Here is a 21,332-nt window from a genome sequence, read left to right as displayed (position 1 = left end):
TAGATTAGGGCTGGCTGCTACCAAATTCACCCTTTGCAGTCCATTCCCAAGTGGGAAGATCTAGATGGTAGCAACAGGCAGGAAAACTGGTGTGGCTGGTCATCCAACTCTGGGAGCCATCTCTTCCTTTATATCCCTGTTTAGGCCAAGCACACTTGCCCCTCTTTAGTGCCACCCATAGTCAGCTGACTGCAGACCTCCTTTACATATTTAGTACTTACTACCAAGTAAGGTAAGTGACTGTGAGCCCAGAGAAGAAACTCCGTGAACTTTCTAACAAACCCAAGAGTTGAACTCATCAGTACTGAGTCTGAGGGCTGAGAATATGGGGCTATGTCAGAAACTGTGGTTTTAGAAGAGAGAACACTGGAGTTGGGTTCAAGTTCATGTTCTGCCACTAACTAGCTTTGTGGTGTTGAGCATGTTACTTCGACTTGGAACCAGAACTCAATTTCCTAATCTATAAAATCTGTAAAGACCTAATATATCTGTTTCTGTCTTGGCTGTTACATGCAGTATTAAAAATCAGATGAGAATATGGTTTAAAAACTTTAAAGAGCTTTGAAATCTAACATTTATCAATAATAAAGTAACCCTTACAGTGCTTAACTATACATGCTTTGCATGTCTTGTATTTATTCAACCTTCTCAGCAACACTGATGAAGGGAAAACATACCCAATCTCTCACCTCCAGTAACAGAGCCAGGATTTGAACCTATGCAGTTTGGCTCCACGCCTGTACTCTTATCCACTCACTGGATTGTCACGCAACAGGAGTCAGAAACTTCAGCCCTGCATTTGGGGCAGAGAGTCTATATAAGAAATTAATGGTATGGGGCTTGCCCTCAGTCAGTATAGCATGTCTGTGACTCTTGATCTCAGGCTTGGAGCTCAGGCTCCATGTTGGGCATAGAGACTACTTGAAGGAAGGAAGCAAGCAAGCAAAGGAAGAAATGAAAAACATTCATAAGGATCTGTAGGTTTCCCACAGGGCCTTTCATCTGCAGTGGACAGAGGCCTTCCTTCTTCAAGGGTAAGGGAAGTAAAAGCCCCATTTGTCTGAGATAGAGCTGAGAGCCAAGGGGTTTAGGAAAAGAGACGACTCTTTAGTCAGTCACATGGGCACTCCTAACATAGAAAAAGTATGCATTGTTGTCATCTATCTCCAAAGTCCCCTGAAGTCTCATAAAAGTCATATCATGAAATTCTAACTCCCAGAAAACCATCTGCTCTTCCTTCCTAGGTGATGGGCGCTACTCCCTCTTGGGCCAGCCATTACAGTACAATCTGTCTATTTGCCCTCCCTTGCTCCATGGCCAGTCAACTTACACGGTACACCAGGTAAGGGTGTCTTCCATCAGCCTGACGGGCCATCAGATCCGTCTTCTCATCAGGCCCCTATCTCGGAGCCATCCACCTCAACCAGTGGGGTGGACAGGGGAGATGGCACAGTGAGAGTAAACAAAGTGGGAGGGGCCTTACCCCTCTCTCAGACTCAGACTCACTCTTCCCATCTGACCCCAGTGCCAAGAGGGGAAGGACTCGGTTTCTCAGGGGCCACTCTGGCCACCCTACCTGCCTGATGGGGCAAGGTCTTCAAGGGCGGATGCTGCTCCTTAATCTCTCAGACAGACATTAGGGATGCGCGCATTCAGTGTTGTTTACCTAGGATGAGAGTTATCTTTCAAATGTTGAAGGGACAGAGTGGATTGAAGCATGGAAACCGGAGCAAGAGACAAGCACTCAAATCTGCCTCCACTGACCTGGGGACAACAGATGTTGGTGAGTGAAGGTGCTCACTTCTCCAGCCTGCATTACTAGCCCAGGACAAGTGAGAAGAGCCAGCTTAAGGGTGGAGAGTAGAAATAGGACTCTTGGGGTCCCTGGGCGGCTCAGTCAGTTAAGCATCTACCTTCAGCGCAGGTCATATCCAGGTCCCTGCTCAGTGAGGAGTCTGCTTCTCCCTCTCCCTCTGCCTGTTGCTTCCCCTTGCTTGTGCGCGCTCTCTCTCTCTCTCCCTCACTCTCAAATAAATAAATAAAATCTCTAAAAAGAAAAGAAAAGAAAGAGAAAGAAAGAAAGAAAGAAAGAAAGAAAGAAAGAAAGAAAGAAAAAGAAAGAGAGAAAGAAGACCCTTTTGTACTCAAGAGCAAGGAGAAATCGAAGAATTGAAGTGTCTCAGTCCTCCTTATTAAGCCATTTCAGGTCCTGGGAAAGGTGATGATAAAAATTGAGTGTAACAATGGTGGGAGATGCTGAGCCTGTTAACAAAAAAAGTCTTGTAGGAGTGGTCCTGACCCTAATCTAGAATGTCTGCCTTGGTAGTTCCAAGTTCTCCTAGTCCTTTAGGAGAAGCTCGAGAAGAGAATTTGAGGGAGTAATCCCCCTGCAGGCCTTCCCCACTAGGCATACAAGATCTCTCAGATTACCCCCTACTTGGAGTGGTTTGCTAAACAAGGAAAGAAAGGGAAATGGACTTCCCTAGATGATAAGGAAGTAGGATCTCTTTGGGCCAGCCTCTGGCAAGGAGACGACTGTGGGATATATTTCAGATTGGGCTACTGACTTGGTGCAACAACTGAGGTGTAGGTCTCCAGATCTGAAGAAATCTGGGATTCTGATCCCCAGTTTTTCTTGGTATAAGAGAAGAAAAAGATTTCTTGGCTTCTCTTAGCTGCCTCGATGGTGGGGTATTGGGATGATTTAGGGAAGGAGGGATGGGCTAAGTGGGTAAGGCCAAGTTTTTGAGGACGCCATCTATAGACTTGGGTCAGCTCTGCAGACCTCTCTGCTGGCCGCTTGCTGGGCCTTCATACAGTTACCTCTCATAACCGTGGCCTCTCTCCTCCCCTTCCAGTACTGGGCCGGGTGCTGGAGGTAACAGATCTCCCTGAGGGCATCACTCGGACTGAGGCGGACAAACTCTTCACTCAGCTCGCCATGTCCGGCGCCAAGATTCAATGGCTCAAGGATGCTCAGGGGCTGCCTGGCGGGGGCGGGGGGGACAACGGTGGGACTGCTGAGAACGGCCGCCACGCGGACCTCGCTGCCTTGTACACCATCGTGGCTGTGTTTCCCAGCCCCCTGGCTGCCCAGAATGCCTCCCTTCGCCTCAACAACTCTGTGAGTCGCTTCAAACTTCGAGTGGCCAAAAAGAACTATGACCTGAGGATCCTGGAGCGAGCCAGCTCCCAATAAACGGAGGAGGGGAAGGGTCCGGCACAGTAGGGGTGGAGGCAGGGTGGAAGGGATCGAGGGATCCTGACAGACCATGGACAGAGGCAGAAAGGAAGGTGACAGACACTGAACTGGAGCCTGAGACAGTGGGGATGAAGACGGAACAGACACACTGGCACTGGACTCCTTCTCGCCCACCCCTGCCATGGGTCCCCTCGTTTTCCCTGGTTGGCCCTCCCTTGCTTCCCTCTCCTTCCCATCCTCTTCTGTCATTTTTTATCTCTTCTCCCACCATGAAATTAATTTTTTTCATATTTTTGGTCAGATAGAATTGGGAGGGTCCCACACTCCCCTATTCAATCCCCTTACTATCCCAAGCTCCCTTTTCATTTCTGGTCGTTATGAATATATTTATATGGACAGAATTAAGAAAAGCAAAATTGATTTCCCCTTTCTCTCACTTCCCCCATCTTGTCTCCCCAAACCCCAAAGAGTTAATACTTGGGCCTCCTCCCCACCTCCCAGAACACTTGTATATTGTTTGTTTGAGGTTCGTGCCGCAGTAACAGACAGTATTTAATTGCACATACAGATGTTTGCTGGGTATATTCACTGTAAATTTTATTTAATCTGATTTTTTGTTTGGGGGGTTATTTGGGGGGAGGTTGATTTTGTTTTTAAATATAAAAAAAAAAATCTGTCACTGGACGTCAGTCCCTGTTTCTCTGTTGCTGCCCTGGTGTGGGTGGGGGTTGGAGGTCCTGGGTAGGTACAATCCCACAGCTATTGGAGGGGTTTCACGTAGGATCGCTTTCCCTAGCCTATGCACACGTACCTTCCTAACACTGTTCCATGCATCCCACCCCCGTCCTTGTACATAATGTTCTGACAGATGGCTGGGTCTCTAATGGGACCTTTGTTCTGGGCTCTCCTAACTCTCCAAGTGTGGTTTCATCAGACACATCACTTCTCAACTCCAGACCTCTGAGTCCTTATTAGTAAAATAAGAGACTTGGACTCACTGGCCTACCTCTGAGGTTCCTTCCATTTTGTTAATTCTGTGATACTCCTTTAGGGTCCCTTGTGGCTGAGCTGGGGAGGGGTGAGCGAGGTCCAGAACTGGGTTGAGATGGTGGCCTTATATGTGTCCAGAATCTGATCTTCTGAAAACTCTTCAGGGATGGAGGACTTGGGTCCTTCTTTAATACAAAAGCCATTGGGTTCTGCATGGTAGAACAGAAGTGGATGTTTCTTACAATAAAAGCTTCGTCAGTTGAACTTGCAGTGCCGAGATCCCATATTATCCAGGCATACTCAGCAGTCCCTGTCCTATGCAACTGAAGAAAGAGGAAAAGCAGACGTTACCCATCCCGTATGGATGGAGCTTTTCCTCTCGCTGAGGCTTCTGAAAGCTAGCCCTGTTGTTGTGCAGCCTGTCAGACCATTAAGAGCCATCCCGCAGGCCCTGCTCGATCTCACCCACCCCTTAAAGAAAGAAAAAAGAGCAGTGACAGAAATGACAAAGCACATTACCCTGGAAATCTCTTGGGTGTGGGTAGCAGTATCTCTAGCCAGGCTCCTCTGAGGCTTGTCTGACCCAGCCTCCAACATAATCCTTTACTTCTTACAGATACAAGGGATAAAGCAGCACTACATGACCACATCCAAATGGCTGTCCTCCGAGATGGGACTATCTTCTCTTTCAGCCATGTCACAGCCCAGAGTAGGAGAAGGCTGCATCCCTGCGAGATAAGATGCCAGATATCTCATTGACCCATAAGTTCATATACTGGGGCATCAGATGAGGGAGATGGAATCAGGGAATCAAAATGATTTCGAAGTGTGGGGCTCAGCTATCCTATCTCCAAAAGTTTGCAATCCTCATGGGGAGGCAGACGTTACTTACTGAAGATAAAACCCGCCCTGTGTGGTAGCTATTGCCTTCTGTCCAGTGTGAACAAGACCATCTCTACCTACCTGACCATCAGACCCGCAATCCCCCAGAGCCCCTCAGATGGAAGTCCCAGCCTGGATTTTTTCAGTAGTTCTTAGATTTCCCTTCACCCTGAGGACAAGATTTTAGAATGGAGGGAAGATGTTCCTGGGGCACTGGAGGGAATAAAGCAGTACTATGCATGTTCCTCACTACCTTTCAGGATCGGAGCAGGGTACCCCTCCCACCACCCATGGATAAGGATGCAGTCTAGTCTGGCTGATAGGAAACCTCTGAGAATTCAAATTCTTTCCTTCCTAAAGGTTTGAAGCTAGATGAGTGCTTGAGGGTGTAAAAACACATGGCCACAAGAAGCCAATGGCTGAAAAATCAAAAGCTAGTTTCTAAAGTAGGTCCAGGGAAGGTAGAATCGGAGATGTATTTGGACCTTGGGGAAAACTGTTTACAATTTCATCTTTATCTTCAGTCATCCAAAATCACCTAAATGAAGTATGCAACATGAACAGACACTGTCCCTTCTTGAATTTAGCCAGAACTGACCTGTACACCATAGATAAAAAAAAAACCAGGGCATAGCAGCTCTGGGGGATGGGAGGAGTTAGGGTCCAGCCCAGCCCAGACCTCCCCGTGTCCAATTTCTCTGTGTCAGCTGTGTCGCTCAGCTGTCCACTTTCCTCCAGCCCTGTCATTTCAGCTCTGACACCAAGGCAAGAGACTAGGAGGTCTACAAATAACGTCTGGGTAGCCGGTGTGAGTACAGAGGGTACTGGGGGGGCTTAGCCCCCAAGGAAGAGGACCACTCCTCCCCCAGCACCACCATCAAGACCCCAGGGGCTCCCTCTTCCCTCCACAGACTGTGGGCTGACTTAGGGAATCCCAAACGTAAGTTGCCTCTTCGTCCTCTGTGCATTGCCAGAACTGCTCCCTGCAGCTTTCCCAATCTGTAGCCTATTCAATGTCTTCGTTTCTCTCTTGCTTGTGAGTAGTTGGGGTTTTAGGAGTGAAATTATTATTCCAGGACAAGAGCTAGGATTGGAGGGTGGGGTGGAGGTGGGGTCAAGGGAATGGAGTAGTAAGGGAAAGAAAGGCTCATATTACTCTGAAAACTTAAAATAGCTGAGGACAGGCAGGCTGGGAACTAGGTCCTGGGCCCCCGGGACTCAAGAAAGGGGTATGGGTGAACAGATGTTCCCAGCCCATCCCTCCAAGCATGCTTCTGGACACATTAAACCTCTTGAAGAAAAGGGATCTGGGAAGGTGTGTGTCACATCCCTCTTGCCCACAAATTCCCAGGAGAAACCAGGAAAATCTCTAAGCCATGCAGCTTTGAACAATGTTGGGGCTGTCAACTTGGGTTGCCCCTCAGTGGGGAAGGATGGGTATCAGGAGCTGGTTGGGAAGTTCTTTAGTCAGCTGTGCTTTTCCCTGGACCTCCATGGAATCTGTCGATAAGCCTATGTATAAGGATTTCTGTTTAACCAAATTTCTCCTAAAATCTCCAAGAACCACCCTACAGTGAAGGACAGGAATTAGGACAGGAAGAACGGCAGTCAGGGATTAGATTTCATAGTGGGGTCCAACCTCTTGCAGGATGACAGAAAAGGAGGTGCTGGAGTCCCCTAAGCCCTCCTTCCCAGCAGAGACTCGGCAAAGTGGGGTGAGTCTGGGCCTGTGACCACCGGGTATGGGGAGCTGGGAAGCCACTGCGGCCCTTCAAGAATGCTTGAATTAATCTCACTTGTATGTGACTCATCTGTTGTCAGAATGCTAGCCAGCACCTGCATCCCCCAATACCTCCTAATCCTGGGGTGTGCCCCTTGCCCACACTGGAAAAATGTGTAGTTAGTAGTCAGCCTTACCTGCTCTGGAGAGCATGACAGATCTTTTAACTTTGGGTTTCCTCCCTTCCCCCAACCCCTTCCTCCCTCAGCTACAGCGGCTGAAGCAGTTATTCAGGAAGGAGTCTCCTGGGACAAAGGAGATGGAGCTTCCCCCAGAGCCCCAGGCCAATGGGGAGGCAGTGGGAGCTGGGGGTGGGCCCATCTACTACATCTATGAGGAAGAGGAGGAAGAAGAAGAGGAGGAAGAGCCACCCCCAGAACCTCCTAAGCTTGTCAATGATAAGCCTCACAAATTCAAAGATCATTTCTTCAAGAAGCCCAAGTTCTGTGATGTCTGTGCCCGGATGATTGTGCGTGAGTCACGAAGGGAAGTGGAGAGAGTGTGATGTTGAAGGCAGGAGGTGGGGGAATGGGCTCAGGAGAGGCGCATTTGTATAGCAGGCAGACTGGAGCAAGAGGCAGCTTTAAGAAAACGCAGGGGTGAGGGGATCCCTGGGTGGCGCAGCGGTTTAGCGCCTGTCTTTGGCCCAGGGCGCGATCCTGGAGACCCGGGATCACTCCCGGTGCATGGAGCCTGCTTCTCCCTCTGCCTGTGTCTCTGCCTCTCTCTCACTGTGTGCCTATCATAAATAAATAAAAAATTTTAAAAAAAAGAAACATTAAAAAAAGAAGAAGAAGAAGACGCAGGGGTGGCTCAGACGTGGTTCAGACGTGGCTCAGCCGGCTAAGCTAAGCCTCCAACTCTTGATTTCAGCTCCGATCATGATCTCAGGGTCTTGAGGTGGAGAGTCCCTCTCCCTCTGTTCCTCCCTCTCTTGCCCGTGCACACGTGCGCTCTCTCTCTCTCTCTCTCTCTCTCTCTCTCTCTGTCAAATAAAAAAGTAATCTTTAAAAAATCAACACCAAAAAAAATAAAAAATAAAAATAAAAAATCAACACCATTAGAAAGAGAGTGTGGGACCCCCTGGGTGGCTTAGCAGTTGAGCATCTGTCTGCCTTTGGCTCAGGCATGATCCTGGAGTCTCCAGATTGAGTCCCACAGCGGGCTTACTACATGGAGCCTGCTTCTCCCTCCCCCTCCCCCTCCCCCTCTCCCTCTCCCTCTGTCTCTGTCTCTGCCTCTCTCTCTCTCTCTCTCTCTCATGAATAAATAAATATTTAAAAAAAAACAAAAACCCGAGAGTGTGGTCCTAGACCAAAAAGGGACCTGAGAGCTAGAGTAGCAGCACTGGTACAAAAAGGAAGGGGCAATGGAGAACTTGACCCAAATGTTCTTGCTTTTCCCAAGTCAACAACAAATTTGGGCTTCGCTGTAAGAACTGCAAAACTAACATCCACGAGCACTGTCAGTCCTATGTGGAGATGCAGAGATGCTTCGGCAAGATCGTGAGTAGGCTCTGGGGAGCGAGAAGGGAGGGGACGTGTTGCCAGCTCCCCCCTTGCAGTCCCTCCGTCCCTCCCAAGTCATCACATCCATTTCCCTGCTTTTTCTTTCTCAGCCCATCTCTTACCCCAAGAAGGGGTTTACTCATGGGAGAGATGGGGTTCTGGGCCATAGCTTGCTGTCTCTAATGCTTTCTCCCATCCCACCCTACAGCCCCCTGGTTTCCACCGGGCCTATAGCTCCCCACTCTACAGCAACCAGCAGTACGCTTGTGTCAAAGATCTCTGTAAGTGCTCCATGTGGGACCCGAGGGAAAGGGCAAGCCTAGAGATGGTTCCAGCACCACCTCTAGATCTGGAAGCCAAATTCTGAAACAGAAAGATTCTATTTCCCATGGTTCTTGCTCAACCTACCATCTTGAATACAGAGTCAATATTCCTATTTTATAGCTGAGGGAAGATAAGATTAAGCGAGGGCTCCACACCACTAGCAGGAGACAAAGCCAAGACTGAAACCTTCATCTGCCTAGCTTCAAACTCTGGGCTCTTCATATGTAAAACTATTTCTAAGCAAGAACAAGGATTCTTGACTGTCCTAATCCTTGTGACAGAGTAATACCAGTCTCAGGGCTAGACCAAGAGCTGTGGGCATCCTGGGCAGATTCATAATTTGGCGACCCTTACAAACATATTCGTTGACAATTTTACTCAACATTTATTTGGAGGAGAGGCTGATCTTTATGAGGAGCATGGGTGGAAAAAAGAAGAACCCACTGGTGGCAGCACTCCAGCTTGCACATGCCACTCAGCAGAACAAAAGCCAGCAGTTAAAGGACCATTCTCCTTAAAAGGAGAATAGTGATTGTGAGCATTCCCCAACTCCCAAGCAACTTATTAGCAAAGTTGTCTTTCCAACATCATATAATGCTCTGCCTGGAAGGAGTGCTGGTAAGTATTTTTCTCCATCACATTACATTCCCAGTGATGTTTTTATAGCTCTTTATAGATTGATGACCTAGATATGCCCACCTGACCCCACCCTAATCCTACACACACACACACACACACACACACTCATACACACACGTATCCATCTACTTAATCCCACCTCTCCCTTACTTAGAAGGTCTCTTTCCTTCAAGTCTTTCCCTGCTTCCCCAGTAATGGCTTCTTTCTTCTCCCATTCCCACTAGCTGCTGCCAATCACAATGATCCTGTGTTTGAAACCTTGCGCACTGGAGTGATCATGGCAAACAAGGAACGGAAGAAGGGACAGGCAGATAAGAAAAATGTGAGCACCATACCTTCCTCTTGAGGTCCCTCCAAGAGATTCCACAGAGCAGGTCCTGTCTCCTCTCTGGAAAGCTGACAGAAGCTAGGGATTCTCTTCCCCTAAAATTGCACATAACCCAACTAATTTTTGCATGCAATTTTAGAGAGCCTTGGGTTGAGAATTCCTGCCATAGCATGTGTTTTCTCTAGAAACTCCCTTCTGGAATTGTCAGATTAAGCACCATAACCTACTGAAGGTTAGGTCCCCAGGCTCCTGGCATTGCTAGACAACAGAGGCAAGAGCCATGCTTTTGGATTTGGGGAAGCAAACCTATCATGCCAAGCAATCAATTCTAGAGCCATGAAGGGTCCATGAATATCATCTGAACTTACTCACTTATCCTATAGATGAGGAAACTGAAGCATTAAGCTAGCAGCCAAAAGCAACTTCATTTCCTTTCGTAATAGGGTTACTAGATTGGTGATGCCATAGACTTGCATTCAGTTTGGCAAAGAATTTGTTAGCATATCCTTATATCTTTCTGGAAAACCAGGATGGACTGATGTGGATAACAGTTAGTTGGAGTCCTAAAATTGGATGAATGACTATGCCCAAAGAATCCAGGTCCTTTAGAGAGTGCCTAGCTAAAGGGAGATTTCTGATACCTTATAACATGAGTTGGTCCTCAGTCCTCATCTACAGAGATTTTTCTCATTGATGCAAATGAATGTATAAATAGTATTATCCCTTAAGTCTGTGGGAAACCTAGGAGGGGAAACTTATACACTGAATAGTATATTCAAATATTTTGAGACTAGAAGAAAAGCTCAAAACCAATAATTTGAAGTTTTGTAAGGAAAATGAACATGTCTGCTCTTGGATCAAAGAAATCAACTGTACAAAAACTGTAGGAATTGGCTTCTGAGTAGCTGATATGGAAGTTGGGTACAAATTAGCGATTTCTGTAGAATGAACTAAGACTTACAAGGCCCTAGCAATGTGATTTGACTGCTTTCAGAAAGGCAAGCACACTCAGGTTCTATTCTCTTAAGGGAATTAAAAAAACCATGCTGCCCATTTTTCTCTTACACACTGGAGTATTTTTAAGAGCAGACATAGTAAAAATCCTGGAATCCTGGAATGGAGGAGGGGATGATTTAAAGGGACTATGTTAAAAATAAAATAAAATAAAATAAAGGGACTATGTTCTCTGTTGCTCCAGAGGCCAAATCAGGACTGATGACTAAACATTACAGGGAGACTGAATAGGTTAAATTTAGGGAATTGCCCTCAAATTGCATGAGCTTACTTTGTAAGGTAGTGAGCTCCTGTCATTAGCTGCATTCAAGCACAATGTGGATGGTCCACCTGCCAGGATGTTTTACAGGAAGCTCAGGCATTAAGCTGGTGGTTGCACTGGGTATTTCCTCCAAGGCTCCTTCCAATCCTGAGATCCTATTATTCTATAGTTGGCTGGCCTGGCTGGAGAGCCAGGGCAAGCATGGGTTCCCAGGAGAGCATCTTCCTAACTCTTGTACCCCCTCCAGCCTCTAGCAGCCATGATGGAAGAGGAGCCAGAGCCTGCCAGACCAGAGGAAGGCAAACCCCAGGATGGTGAGTGTCACCCACCTCCATCCCTAGAAAGGGAGTAGGATCAGGGGCTCTGCTCTGGTACAGGGAATGGAGGGCCAAAGGGTATGCCAGGTTTGGAGATAAAAGTGGCTCTGCAACAGAAGAGTAAAAGAATGAGGACTACCTTCCAGAAGCTAGAGACAGTTTGTTGGTGTTTCCCACCCCAGGAAACCCTGAAGGGGATAAGAAGGCTGAAAAGAAGACACCTGATGACAAAGTGAGACTCCTCTCTCCCTGCATGGACCCCAATCCTCTCCCCAGCCCAGGTCGATACCACCTGGGCCTCAGCAAAAGTTCACACTTACTCCATGGGTTCCCATCACCCTTAACCTGCCTTTTCCACCACACACACACACACACACACACACCATACTCATGTACACAACAGATTCCTCTTAGTTCAGGGACCTGGAAGAGAGTTGTAATGTAGTGTGCCTGGAGAATGTCCTTGCCTTGGACTCCTGACCCTCAATGTGGGACAGAGGAGCCCAGAGACTCATCACCTCCTTTCACCCCCAGCACAAGCAGCCTGGCTTCCAGCAGTCTCACTACTTTGTGGCTCTCTATCGATTCAAAGCCCTGGAGAAGGACGACCTGGATTTCCCGTGAGAGGCCTTAGGACTGGGATGGGGGTATACTGGGAGTGGAGAGGGAGAGCCTGGCTCCCTATGGGAAAGGAAAAGGGGGCACTCAGGGCTTGGAGCCTGTTGGGGCTGGACCTGGGCCAGATAGGTAAGTAAGCCCCCTAAATCTCAGAGGCCTCTCCCTGCCTCTCCCAGGCCTGGAGAGAAGATCACAGTCATTGATGATTCCAATGAGGAGTGGTGGCGGGTAAGAGAACTGGCTGAGGCTAGGGTGGGACATTGGTTGACTTTAGAATCTGAGACCAAGAGACTGATTCTCCCTGCCATCTCCTCTAGGGGAAAATAGGGGAGAAGGTTGGATTTTTTCCTCCAAACTTCATCATTCGGGTCCGGGCTGGAGAGCGTGTGCACCGAGTGACTAGATCCTTCGTGGGAAACCGTGAAATAGGGCAGATCACTCTCAAGAAGGACCAGGTAGGGGCACCTGGGGGGCGCAGTGGGTTCAGCAACCAACTCCTGGTTTCCCCTCAGGGTGGGAAGATTGAGCCCTGCATGGACTGGGCACTTAGGGTGGAGTCACCTGAGATTCTCCCTCTCCCCCTGCTCCTCCTGCTGTGCTCTCTCTTTAAAATAAAGATAGGGGCACCTGGGTGGCTCTATCAGTTAAGCATCTGACTTTGGCTGGCGTCATGATCTCAGGGTCTGGGGACAGAGCCCCAATGGGCTCTCCGCTCAGTGGGGAGTCAGCTCTGTCCCTCCCCCTGCTTGTGCTCGTGCTCTCTCTCAAATAAATAAATAGAAAGAAAGAAAGAAAGAAAGAAAGAAAGAAAGAAAGAAAGAAAGAAAGAAAGAAAGAAAGAAAGAAAAGAAAGAAAAAAGGAAGGAAGAGAGGGAGGGAGGGAGGAAGGGAGGGACGGACCAGGTAGCCCTGGTGCCCCAGTCCAATCCCAGGCCCCAGGGTTCCTCGGCAAACCACACTCCTTACAGATCTTAACCCCTTCATGGGGGCTAGGATAGGCCTCCATAAATCCAGGCACCACTGCTCTCCCGCTTCTACCTTTTCCCTTGATTCCTCTCCCTAAACCTTTAATCCTTCATTCAGATCGTGGTCCAGAAAGGAGATGAAGCCGGCGGCTACGTCAAGGTCTACACCGGCCGCAAGGTGGGGCTGTTCCCCGCCGACTTCCTGGAGGAGATTTAGGCGCGCGGGCGCTACGGCCGGGAGATACCCAGGCCCCACTCTGGGCGGGCCCAGGGGAGGTTGGGGAGGAAGGGGCGACAGCAGCCGTGCTTGGGGCGGGAGGGGCGGGAGGGCCCGCAGAGCGTGACGGGGCTCCCGGGAAGGGACTGCCCCCCCCCCCCCCGGCCTCGGGCGGGGATGCCGGGGACGCGGAGCAGCCTCGCCTGCGACCTCCCGGCCCAGCCCGTGAGAGCTGGAAAAGGAAGACCGCGTCGCTACCCGGAGGCGCCCGGGGCTGTGGGAGGCGAACTGTCGAATATTGCGAATGTATTAAAGTTTTGAAAAAAGTTAGCAAAATTTATTCTTTAACTGGGGGCCGAGGAGAGGGCCTACGAGGCGGCGGCGGGTCCCCCCCAGCTGTGTCCCCTCACCACCGTCGGGTACACTGCCTTCCCCGGGGCTGAGGCCGATGGCAGGTGGGGGTACAGGTGCCGTCCGCGAAGGGGGCCCCGCCCGGAGTCCCCAGCCCGCGCCCCGGCGGCCGCGGCACCTGGCGGCGGGGAGCGCCCTTCCGTCTCGGAGGCGGCTCAGTGCCGAGCTGCGCCGCCAGGGGGCGATGCACGATCTCGGTTGGAGAGCGGAGGCCCGGGCGGGGGAGGGGGCGCGGGAGGAGCGAACCTGAGACTCCGCGCCGGAGACCCTGGGCCGGGGAGGGGGCGGGGTGCGTGCCGTCTCCATGGCAACACTTCCTCGAGTCCTCCGGGAGTCGAGCGAGCGAGGCCGGGGGGCCTCACCCCTCCCGCGCGGCCCCCGCCCCAGCCCTTCGCGACAGGTACCGGGTGCGAGGGCGCCGGGCGGCCGGCAGAGCGGCTCACGCGGAGACCCCCCCCCCGCGGCGCGCCGTATGCAAATGTTATTGTTTGCATATGCAAATATGCAAATGCGCCGGCCCCGGTCAGGGTGGCAGGTGGCGAGGAGCGGGAAGGTGTAGGGAAGGGAGCTGAAGGCTACGAGGAGTTTGGGGACCTGGGAGCTGAGCAGCGGGAGGCGGCCTGGGGTGGTCCCTGGGGTCGGGCCGGCAGGGTCTGGAGCCCGATGGCGGATGGGGGAGGGCCGGCCCGCCAGTCAGGAGATGCTCCTCTGTCCGCTGTCTGCCAGGCCTGGGGTTGGCACCGCCTGGCAAGGTTGGCAGCGGGAGCCCGGGCACCATCTGCTGCCGGCGGGGGGAGGGCAGAGGCTCAGCTGGGCTGGGGAAGAGGAGGGCCCGGACGGCCGCGCCCCCCTTCCTGGCCGAAGGCTGAGGCGCGGTGGGGGTGGGGAAGCGCGGGGAACTCCCGCTCCCGCGCGCCCTTGACTGGCCCGGGCGCCTGGGGGCGGCGGCCCCGTAATCGCGCTTGGGCCGGCAGAGGAACAGGTCACGGCAGCCCCCGACCGCCACACACGCCGGTCGCCCCCTTCCCGCCTGGGCCACGCCTGCCCAGGGAGGCGCGGCGCGGGGTGGTCGCAGGTCCCGGGCCGGCGACGCCAGGACTCGGGCCGCGCGTGTCTCCATCAAGAGATCTGGGGGACTCAAAACCAGAGCCGCGGGATCCTCGGAGGGCCCCCCCACAACGCAGAAGCAAAACCAATTTACTGGCTCATTGGGCGCGATGCTGGTGTGGGGGTGCCGAGAAGCAGAGGGAGCTGCTGTGCTCCCCCTACACTCGGGGGGCACCGCCCCCCCCGCCTCGCGGAGCCGGCAGCTGTCCCTAATTAGAGCGGCGGTTTAATTGGATTTATCAGCAGTTAATAGGAAATTAAGCAAAGGGCCCGAGAGAGGGAGGGCGGGAGGAGCGGGCAGGCCGGCTGTGCGGCCCGAAGGCCGGCGCTTGGGTGCCAGGGCTGGGGACGGCCAGTATCGCTCTTGGCCGCGCTCCCCCCAGCACTGGCCCCCCGCGAGCCCAGGCCGCCGCCCAGAGCAGGGCTCCTGCGGGGGAGGCGGCGGCAACAGCGCCCTGGGTGAACCCCACCGCCCCTCACTCCCGCAAGGCAAGCCGCGCCGAGGTGATGGATGATGTTGCCACACACAGCAAAGGTCATAAGTCTGGGCCAAGGAACGGACTGAATTGAAAACAGACCGGAGGAGGGGCCAGGTTCCCCGGGGCCAGGACACAACCTGCCCCTGCCCCTCTGCGGCAGCTCCACTCTAACCTACAGGGGGAGGACTGGGCCGCCTCGCCGGCTTCGGTTACCCGAGTTAGTGACCGAGGCCCGAGGCCCGGCTCTTCCACACCCCTCACAGCCGCGTGGGAAACCCTGGCAGTCCCTGCCCCCCCCCCCCAGCCACCAGTGATCCCCTGTGGCTCCCCCGCCCCAGGTGCTGGGCTCCAATGGCCCAAGGTCTGCACCACCCACCCTGGGGGCCAAGGCAGGAAGCTAGCACCCTGCCACCAGACCAGGCAGGCCTGCTCCAGGCTGGGGGCACTGGCAGCAGCTCCCGTGTGTGTGCAGATTGGTGGGGTCCCTCCGTATCCCTAGAGACTGGGGGTGCCTGTGCCCTGAGGTGTGAGGTGCCTATATCAGAGCAGGACGTGTTAGTGTAAATTGCTCTGAGCGTCCGGGCCCTTAAGGACTGATTAGTTGGTCTTGTCCCCATCCTACCCCCGCCCCGCGAATCTCCCTCATTTTTGTCTAGCTTAGGCCCGGGTGTCTAGGGGATATGTGCTTTGACGTGTCTGTCTGTCTGTGCCATCTTCATGGCTGGGTGTGCCCCGAGTGTGGGCATCTCCGCGTGTCTCTGCAGGACTGTGTATGTGTGAGAATCACGAAGAGCCGCCGGTGAGTGTGTTGCTCTGGCATCGCTGCCTGCAGGTGTGTGTGTCTCCGTGACAGTGCGGGGGCGTGTGCCTGGGTGTGAGCCGCGCGACAGCGTGTATTCGGATGACAGTGTGACGCACGCGCGGTGGTGTGTGTGTGTGTGTGTGTGTGCGCGCGCGCGCCTGGGTGAGTCTCCCGCACCCCCCCCCCCCATTTCTATTCCTCTCTCCTCTCCGGGCGGGCTTGGCTCCGCCGTCCGCATCATCTCCATCCATTATTGAAGAAACAGCCGCGTCCGCTCCAATCACATCAACACCCCCCGCCCCCCTCCGTTCCGCTCGCCTCGCAGCCCCTCTGGGTCCCGGGGAGGGGGGCGCGGCGCGGCGGGGGCGCCGGGCAGAGAGGGCCCCTGACCCCGCGCCCCGAGCCGGCCGGGCACCGGGACGCCGGGGTCCCCGGCGGAGAGCGCTTTGCATAAACAGATGGCGCGGGCGTCTTTGTCTCGCTCGCCGGCGCGGCTCCCGGCTCCGCGGCTGTCTGGCTGATGCAATCGCGATCATCTCCCCGAGCCTCGGGACCCCGCGCCCTTAATAGCTGCAGAGGGGGTCTGGGGCTCCGGGGCTCCGGAGCGGATGCCGGGCGCCCCCTCCACGCCCCGCAGCTGCGGAGGGAGGACGGAGTCCGCGCCGAGGCGACGGGCACGCGGAGGTGACCGCGAAGTGGACCCCGGGCAGTGCCCGGAGCTGTCCCCAGGCCGGCTGCCCACACTACTGCAGCCCCCCAGGGGCAGCGAGCCGGAGACCAGGGCTGGAACCGAGGGGTGGGGGTGGATAGAGATGAAGACAGAGACCGGCGTCCGCAAGGAGAGACGCGGAGGGCAGAGAGATGTAGAGGGAAAGACAGCCGCTGAGAGACGCAGAAACAGATGCGCAGGGACAAAGCCTGCCCGAGCTGCAGAGGGAGAGACAGACACAGCCAGGTGGTAAGGAACAGACACGGAGGCAGACAGACAGAGCCTGGAGAAGAAAGAAGGGCAGCCAGAGCCGGGGCAGGCAGGGGCCCAGGGCCGAGGGCAGCGCGCAGTCTTAGGTGGGACCCGGCCCGGGGCATCTGGGGCCCACCAGCCCCTTGAGAGGGACCAGCCGGAGCCCGGCGAGGTGGAAGACCCCGCGGGCCCACCTCAGGCCCAAAGAGGGGACCCAGTGCCCTGGCAGGAGCGGCAGGAACGGCCAGGTGGGACCTGGCCAGGTGGGGCCTGGCCGGCGCTCCAGGCACGGGCTTCCCGCCCCAAGCAGCGGGGCGCAGCGCCCGCACGGCCCGACAGGGGGCGCCCGGGGCATCGCCCCGCAGAGCTTGTGAGCAGCTCGACCTCCAGGGGGCGCTCGCGGCCCCGGCCCCGGCCCCGGCCCCAGCCCGCTCGCCCCGCCCCGCCCCGCCCCGCTGCTGCCCCTCGCGGCGCGGCCGGCGCGCGGTCCGTGTCCTGGTGAAGTCCGCGAGCAGCCGCTGGTCCCCGCGGGAGCCCCGCACGGCCTGGGCCACGCCCGATCTTCAGCTAACGGCTCCTGCATCCCTCGCGCGCCTTGGTCCGCGCGGCCTGAGTCTTTCTGATGGGAAACTGCGGCGGGGGGGGATGGGACATGGGATCCGGATTTCCGAGTTCCGCGCCCCAGCTCAGGCCGAGATCGCGACCCAGAGATGGGGCGGGGGGAGGGTGCTTAGACGAGGGGTCAGAAACGGGTGCGGGGTCAAAGAGCCCTGGAGAGGCCAGAGGAAATAAGGCGTTTGCGAAGTGGGGCGCCGAGGCCAAGCAGAACAGCCGGCGGCTCCAGGGAAGGAGCGGGGCGGAGGGTCCGGAACGCACCTGGCCACCGAAGTCATAAGAAATGGTCCAAGAGCCCGGGCGAGGGCTGCGGAGGCACGGGGCCAGACGCCCCTGTCTGCGGCCTGGCGGCCCAGCTGGGGCATACCGAGCCAGATGTGCAGCCCAGATGTGCAGCCCCGGGAGCTCGAGCTCCGGGACTGATTCTTAGTCCCGGAGACTGGAGGCCTGGGGGGCTCGAGTGACAGGACAGGCCACTGGGCCGTCCCCAGGAGGTGCCGGGCTCTGCGCCGCTCCAGGCCTGACATCCCGTCAGTCCCCCTGAGCCCCCCGCCCCCACGCCGCAGCGAGTCTCTGTCTCTTTGTTCTCCCATGTCTCTGACACTTTATCTCATTATCCGCCGGAGGGAGGCGGAGAGCCTGGGACCCCGCAGCCTAATTACAGCCGCGCTTGTCAGCGCAGGGGGCGGAGGAGGGACCAGCGCGGGGATGGGGGGGTGCCCAGGAAGGGCAGCCACTCACCCCGCCCGCCCATGGCGCCGCAGGGCTCTGGACGGAGGGGGGGCTGGGGGGGTAGCCTGGCAGTGGGGAGAGGTGGTTAGGGCCAGGCTGCCGCGTCCCTAGCACCCCGGTTCCCCAGAGACGATGGCAAGCTTTCCCACCCCAACAATAGCAGACACCTAGGCTGCTGCAGAAAGGGAGGCAACTGCTCTGCGCTTCTCTCTCCGGGTGTCTTGTTCTCTTTCCTCCTCCATCTTTCCTGTTTCCTCCACTCCTGCCCTTACCCCATTCTCCTCCTCTCTGGCGCAGCCAGAAACAGCGAGCCATCTTGGGGGGCTCTGACTTCACCCTACAGGAGGTAGGCAGAGCAAGCAAGTCTATCAAAACCCCAAACTTGGGCAGCGGACTTACTCCAAGCTCAGCCAGGTGTTAAATACCCCGGCTCCCCCGGCCTCCGCTGGCTGTTGGAGCCAACCGCACCCCGACTCCGAGACCCTCCCATGACTGGCGGGGCTGGGGATGCTGGAGGGCTGTGGGTCTGTCCTTCCTCTCCTCCTCCCTCTACACTGTGTGCGGAGGCCCAGTGGGGCCTTTGGGACCTGTCTGCTCCCTCGGGATCTGCTAGCCCTAGGGGTGTCCAGGAAGTGCTTTGGGCCCCTCCTGGCCCCCCCAACACTCCGCCCCGCACTGGGCTTGCAAGTTGACAGCCCGGCCCACAGCGGGTCCTCCCCCTACCTTGGATCCTCCGTCAGCCTCCCAGGCCAGGACCCAGCCCCAGGCAGGAGGGTGTCCGTGGGCCATGGCACAGCCACCTGGAGGAGTGGAGGGGCAGAAAGCCCTCTGCCTCCTGACATTTGTCCCCCTTCGGGCGGGGACTGCGGGAGGAAGAGATGAGGGGGGTGGGGTGAGCCTGCCCGAGCGGGTCCGCTGGGCTGGGCTGGGCTGGGCTGGGCCGGGCTGACCCCTCCCCAGCCAGGGGCGGGACCCCAGGAGGAGCGAGGGAGCAGAGCCCTGGGGAGCCTCAGACCCTGGAGAGGCGACATGGCGGGAACAGGCCCCGGGGCCCGCTTCTACAGGCAGATCAAGAGACACCCCGCGGTGAGTTCGGTCCCCAGAGCCACTGTCGCTAACTCCCAACTCTCGCTTCCCTGGTGGCCCGCAGATCTCCCAGGACCTGCCTCTTGCCCAGTTCCCCCAAGGGCCCTCAGCTCTCCAGGTGCCCCCAACCTATCCCTGCAATGGGCCCCGACCCTCGAACCCCCCCCCCCCCCACAGGCTCGCGGCGGGTGAGGGACACGGAGGCTGCAGTGTAGCCGGAGGTCCCAGGTCCCCACCCCGGGTGAGGGTGAGAGGGAGCCCAGGCCCGGGTGGGGGCCGAGCGGGCCGTCGGGGCCCTCGGGGAGGGCGCTGACCCCGGCCCCGTCTTCTCCGCAGCTCATCCCGATGATCGGCTTCATTGGCTTGGGGATGGGCAGCGCCGCGCTGTACCTGCTGAGACTCGCCCTGCGCAGCCCCGACGTCTGGTAAAGGCGGGTCGGCCGCAGGCAGGGGGAGGGTAGGAAAGCCAGGGAGGGGTCTCAGCGGGGACCCCCAGGCAGCCCCCCGCGTCTGCACCGCCGGGCACCTCCACCTGGGGCCCGCTCTCCCCCACCGTCCCACCGCTCGCTCCTGGGCCCAGACTCCACCCGCTTTGGGCCGCGGAACCCGCACCGCTCCCGGCCCGGTTGCCATGACGACGCGCCGCCGGCGGGCGGCTTCGGGTACCCCCCTCCCGCCCCGGCCGGGGAGCTGCTAGGGGCGCCGCGGTGGGGGCTGCAGCGGCGGAGACTCCGCAAGGGCGGGGTAGGGAGAGGGGGCTGGGGGACGGCGGGAGGCCTGGGCGACGTCGGGGTCGGCGCATCACTAAAACCCCAGCCCCTGGGGTCTCCGCCTGACTTCTGCTGCCCTGCTCTGGGGGTGACCCTGAGGGGGCAGGAGCGGGGGGAGGCCCTGGGCTGGGTTGTCAGTCCCACCGGCCCCACGCTGACAGCCTTCCTGTTCCACTGGTCACCACCCGCTACCTTGCCCCCACCCCAGTGGGTCTCTGAGAAATGGGCCTCCCAGGATAGGGCAGGGGTGCTGCTGCGGGGCAGGAGACCCTATGTGTCGCTTTGGGCTCGGGGGTCCTAGCTTCCAGGGAGCAACCCCTCACCATCCCCCTCCCTCTCTGTAGCTGGGACAGAAAGAACAACCCAGAGCCATGGAACCGCCTGAGCCCCAATGACCAATACAAGGTACCTCCTCCATCTGTTCATCTGGGTCCCAGAACCCCACCCCCACCCCAGGCCATGAGGGGAGGCCTGAGGCACTAGGTGCCCCTTTCCCTCCTGTAGTTTCTTGCAGTTTCCACGGACTATAAGAAGCTGAAGAAGGACCGGCCCGACTTCTGAGCTGCCCGGGGCGCAAGTGAGAAGTGAAGCACCGACTCATTTCTTCCACTCGCTGCCCCCTGCCCCCAGGGCGCCACTCTCGCCACCCCGGCCAGCTGCTGCTTACACAGGCTTGGTTCCCACAGGAGGGGAGACAGCTCCCCACCCCCTTCCCTTGCTCCCAGCAGCGGAAGCGCCTCTGACCCTCAGCTCCAGTCCCACGCCGGGGGAGGAGTTAGAGGGCAGGCAGTGTGTAGACGGAAAGGCTCAAACCCGCCCCTCTGCCCCCCTACCCAGGCCGGCCGGGTGTGGCCCAGGCTACGTGTTGAGCGTGGCCAACGTGAGCCAGGAGCAAGCGGAGGCCTCCCAGTGCCAAGTGACGTGGCGGGCTCCACGTTAGCCGGGCTCCGGCGCCAGTGCAGGGGCGGCGCTGCTCTGGCTCGACTGGGCTCGCTGCCTGCGCCCGGCCTGCCCTGGATGCGACACCTTTGCCCGCGGAGCCGAGCTCCTCCCTGTGCCCAAGCCCACTGCTTCCAGAGCCAACAGGCATCCCCTCCTGCAGCCCTGCACCTGGGCCTCCCCGCCCCCTCCCTTGCTCCCCTCAGTCCCCTGGGATCAAACAGAAGCAGCCGTGGGCAAAATACAATTTCATTTAACAAATTGAATTTGCTGCGCCTGCTAATCACGTCTGGTGTCGGCTCTGATCAGAGAGAGAGAAAGGAGGCTGTGCCCCCCCCCCGGGGGGGTCCTTGTGGTGGTGGTGGGAGGGAACACGTAGAGGGA

The 21,332-nt window shown here is 56.5% G+C and overlaps 3 protein-coding genes and 1 long non-coding RNA gene across 55 annotated transcripts in view; 3 read left to right on the top strand and 1 right to left on the bottom strand.

The window, feature by feature from the left end:
- R3HDM2 (R3H domain containing 2) overlaps window positions 1-3,886 on the top strand; it is a 155,641-nt gene extending 151,755 nt beyond the window's left edge. For all 50 annotated transcript variants that reach the window (XM_072741813.1, XM_072741807.1, XM_072741811.1 and 47 more), the window contains 3 exons: window positions 1,245-1,342; window positions 1,699-1,783; window positions 2,859-3,886. In XM_072741813.1, the coding sequence (XP_072597914.1) occupies window positions 1,245-1,342; window positions 1,699-1,783; window positions 2,859-3,199 (524 nt within the window). In that variant the 3' untranslated portion in view covers window positions 3,200-3,886. The remainder of the gene's footprint in view (window positions 1-1,244; window positions 1,343-1,698; window positions 1,784-2,858) is intronic.
- Window positions 3,680-18,979, bottom strand: LOC140595924 (uncharacterized). The gene is made up of 3 exons (XR_011997891.1): window positions 18,877-18,979; window positions 4,712-4,920; window positions 3,680-4,515 (listed from the first exon to the last, which is right to left on the bottom strand). It is a non-coding gene; the product is annotated as an uncharacterized lncRNA (long non-coding RNA).
- On the top strand, window positions 5,825-13,180 carry STAC3 (SH3 and cysteine rich domain 3). 2 transcript variants are annotated; one of them, XM_026001889.2, is made up of 12 exons: window positions 5,825-6,014; window positions 6,723-6,789; window positions 7,063-7,327; window positions 8,262-8,359; window positions 8,571-8,643; window positions 9,550-9,647; window positions 11,177-11,243; window positions 11,429-11,478; window positions 11,781-11,866; window positions 12,041-12,092; window positions 12,182-12,319; window positions 12,948-13,180. In XM_026001889.2, the coding sequence occupies exons 2-12, from the start codon at window positions 6,724-6,726 to the stop codon at window positions 13,044-13,046; spliced, it is 1,092 nt and encodes a 363-aa protein (XP_025857674.1). In that variant the 5' UTR covers window positions 5,825-6,014; window position 6,723; the 3' UTR covers window positions 13,047-13,180. The 2 variants fall into 2 exon arrangements, with proteins under 2 accessions (XP_025857674.1, XP_025857675.1); XM_026001890.2 differs by lacking the exons at window positions 5,825-6,014; window positions 6,723-6,789; window positions 7,063-7,327; window positions 8,262-8,359; window positions 8,571-8,643 and adding an exon at window positions 9,168-9,304.
- Window positions 13,683-21,214, top strand: NDUFA4L2 (NDUFA4 mitochondrial complex associated like 2). 2 transcript variants are annotated; one of them, XM_026001892.2, is made up of 4 exons: window positions 13,683-13,857; window positions 19,576-19,664; window positions 20,354-20,414; window positions 20,514-21,214. In XM_026001892.2, exons 1-4 carry the CDS (start codon window positions 13,762-13,764, stop codon window positions 20,568-20,570), a joined length of 303 nt encoding a protein of 100 aa, XP_025857677.1. In that variant the 5' UTR covers window positions 13,683-13,761; the 3' UTR covers window positions 20,571-21,214. The 2 variants fall into 2 exon arrangements, with proteins under 2 accessions (XP_025857677.1, XP_025857678.1); XM_026001893.2 differs by lacking the exon at window positions 13,683-13,857 and adding an exon at window positions 18,733-19,239.
- Window positions 21,215-21,332: the final 118 nt, after the last annotated feature.

Source organism: Vulpes vulpes, chromosome 16 (genome assembly GCF_048418805.1).
Source record: "Vulpes vulpes isolate BD-2025 chromosome 16, VulVul3, whole genome shotgun sequence".
Lineage (NCBI taxonomy): Eukaryota > Metazoa > Chordata > Mammalia > Carnivora > Canidae > Vulpes > Vulpes vulpes.
The sequence above is the reverse complement of the archived record's forward strand: the minus strand, read 5'-3'. Positions and strand labels throughout refer to the sequence as shown.

Coding starts and splice junctions, on each gene's coding strand:
- NDUFA4L2 (XM_026001892.2), top strand. CDS start 13,762: ATGGCAACACTTCCTCGAGTCCTCCGGGAGTCGAGCGAGCGAGGCCGG. Junction 13,858..19,575: donor GCCCCAGCCCTTCGCGACAG/GTACCGGGTGCG, acceptor TCTTCTCCGCAG/CTCATCCCGATGATCGGCTT. Junction 20,415..20,513: donor GCCCCAATGACCAATACAAG/GTACCTCCTCCA, acceptor TCCCTCCTGTAG/TTTCTTGCAGTTTCCACGGA.
- STAC3 (XM_026001889.2), top strand. CDS start 6,724: ATGACAGAAAAGGAGGTGCTGGAGTCCCCTAAGCCCTCCTTCCCAGCA. Junction 8,644..9,549: donor CGCTTGTGTCAAAGATCTCT/GTAAGTGCTCCA, acceptor CATTCCCACTAG/CTGCTGCCAATCACAATGAT. Junction 11,479..11,780: donor AGAAGACACCTGATGACAAA/GTGAGACTCCTC, acceptor TTTCACCCCCAG/CACAAGCAGCCTGGCTTCCA.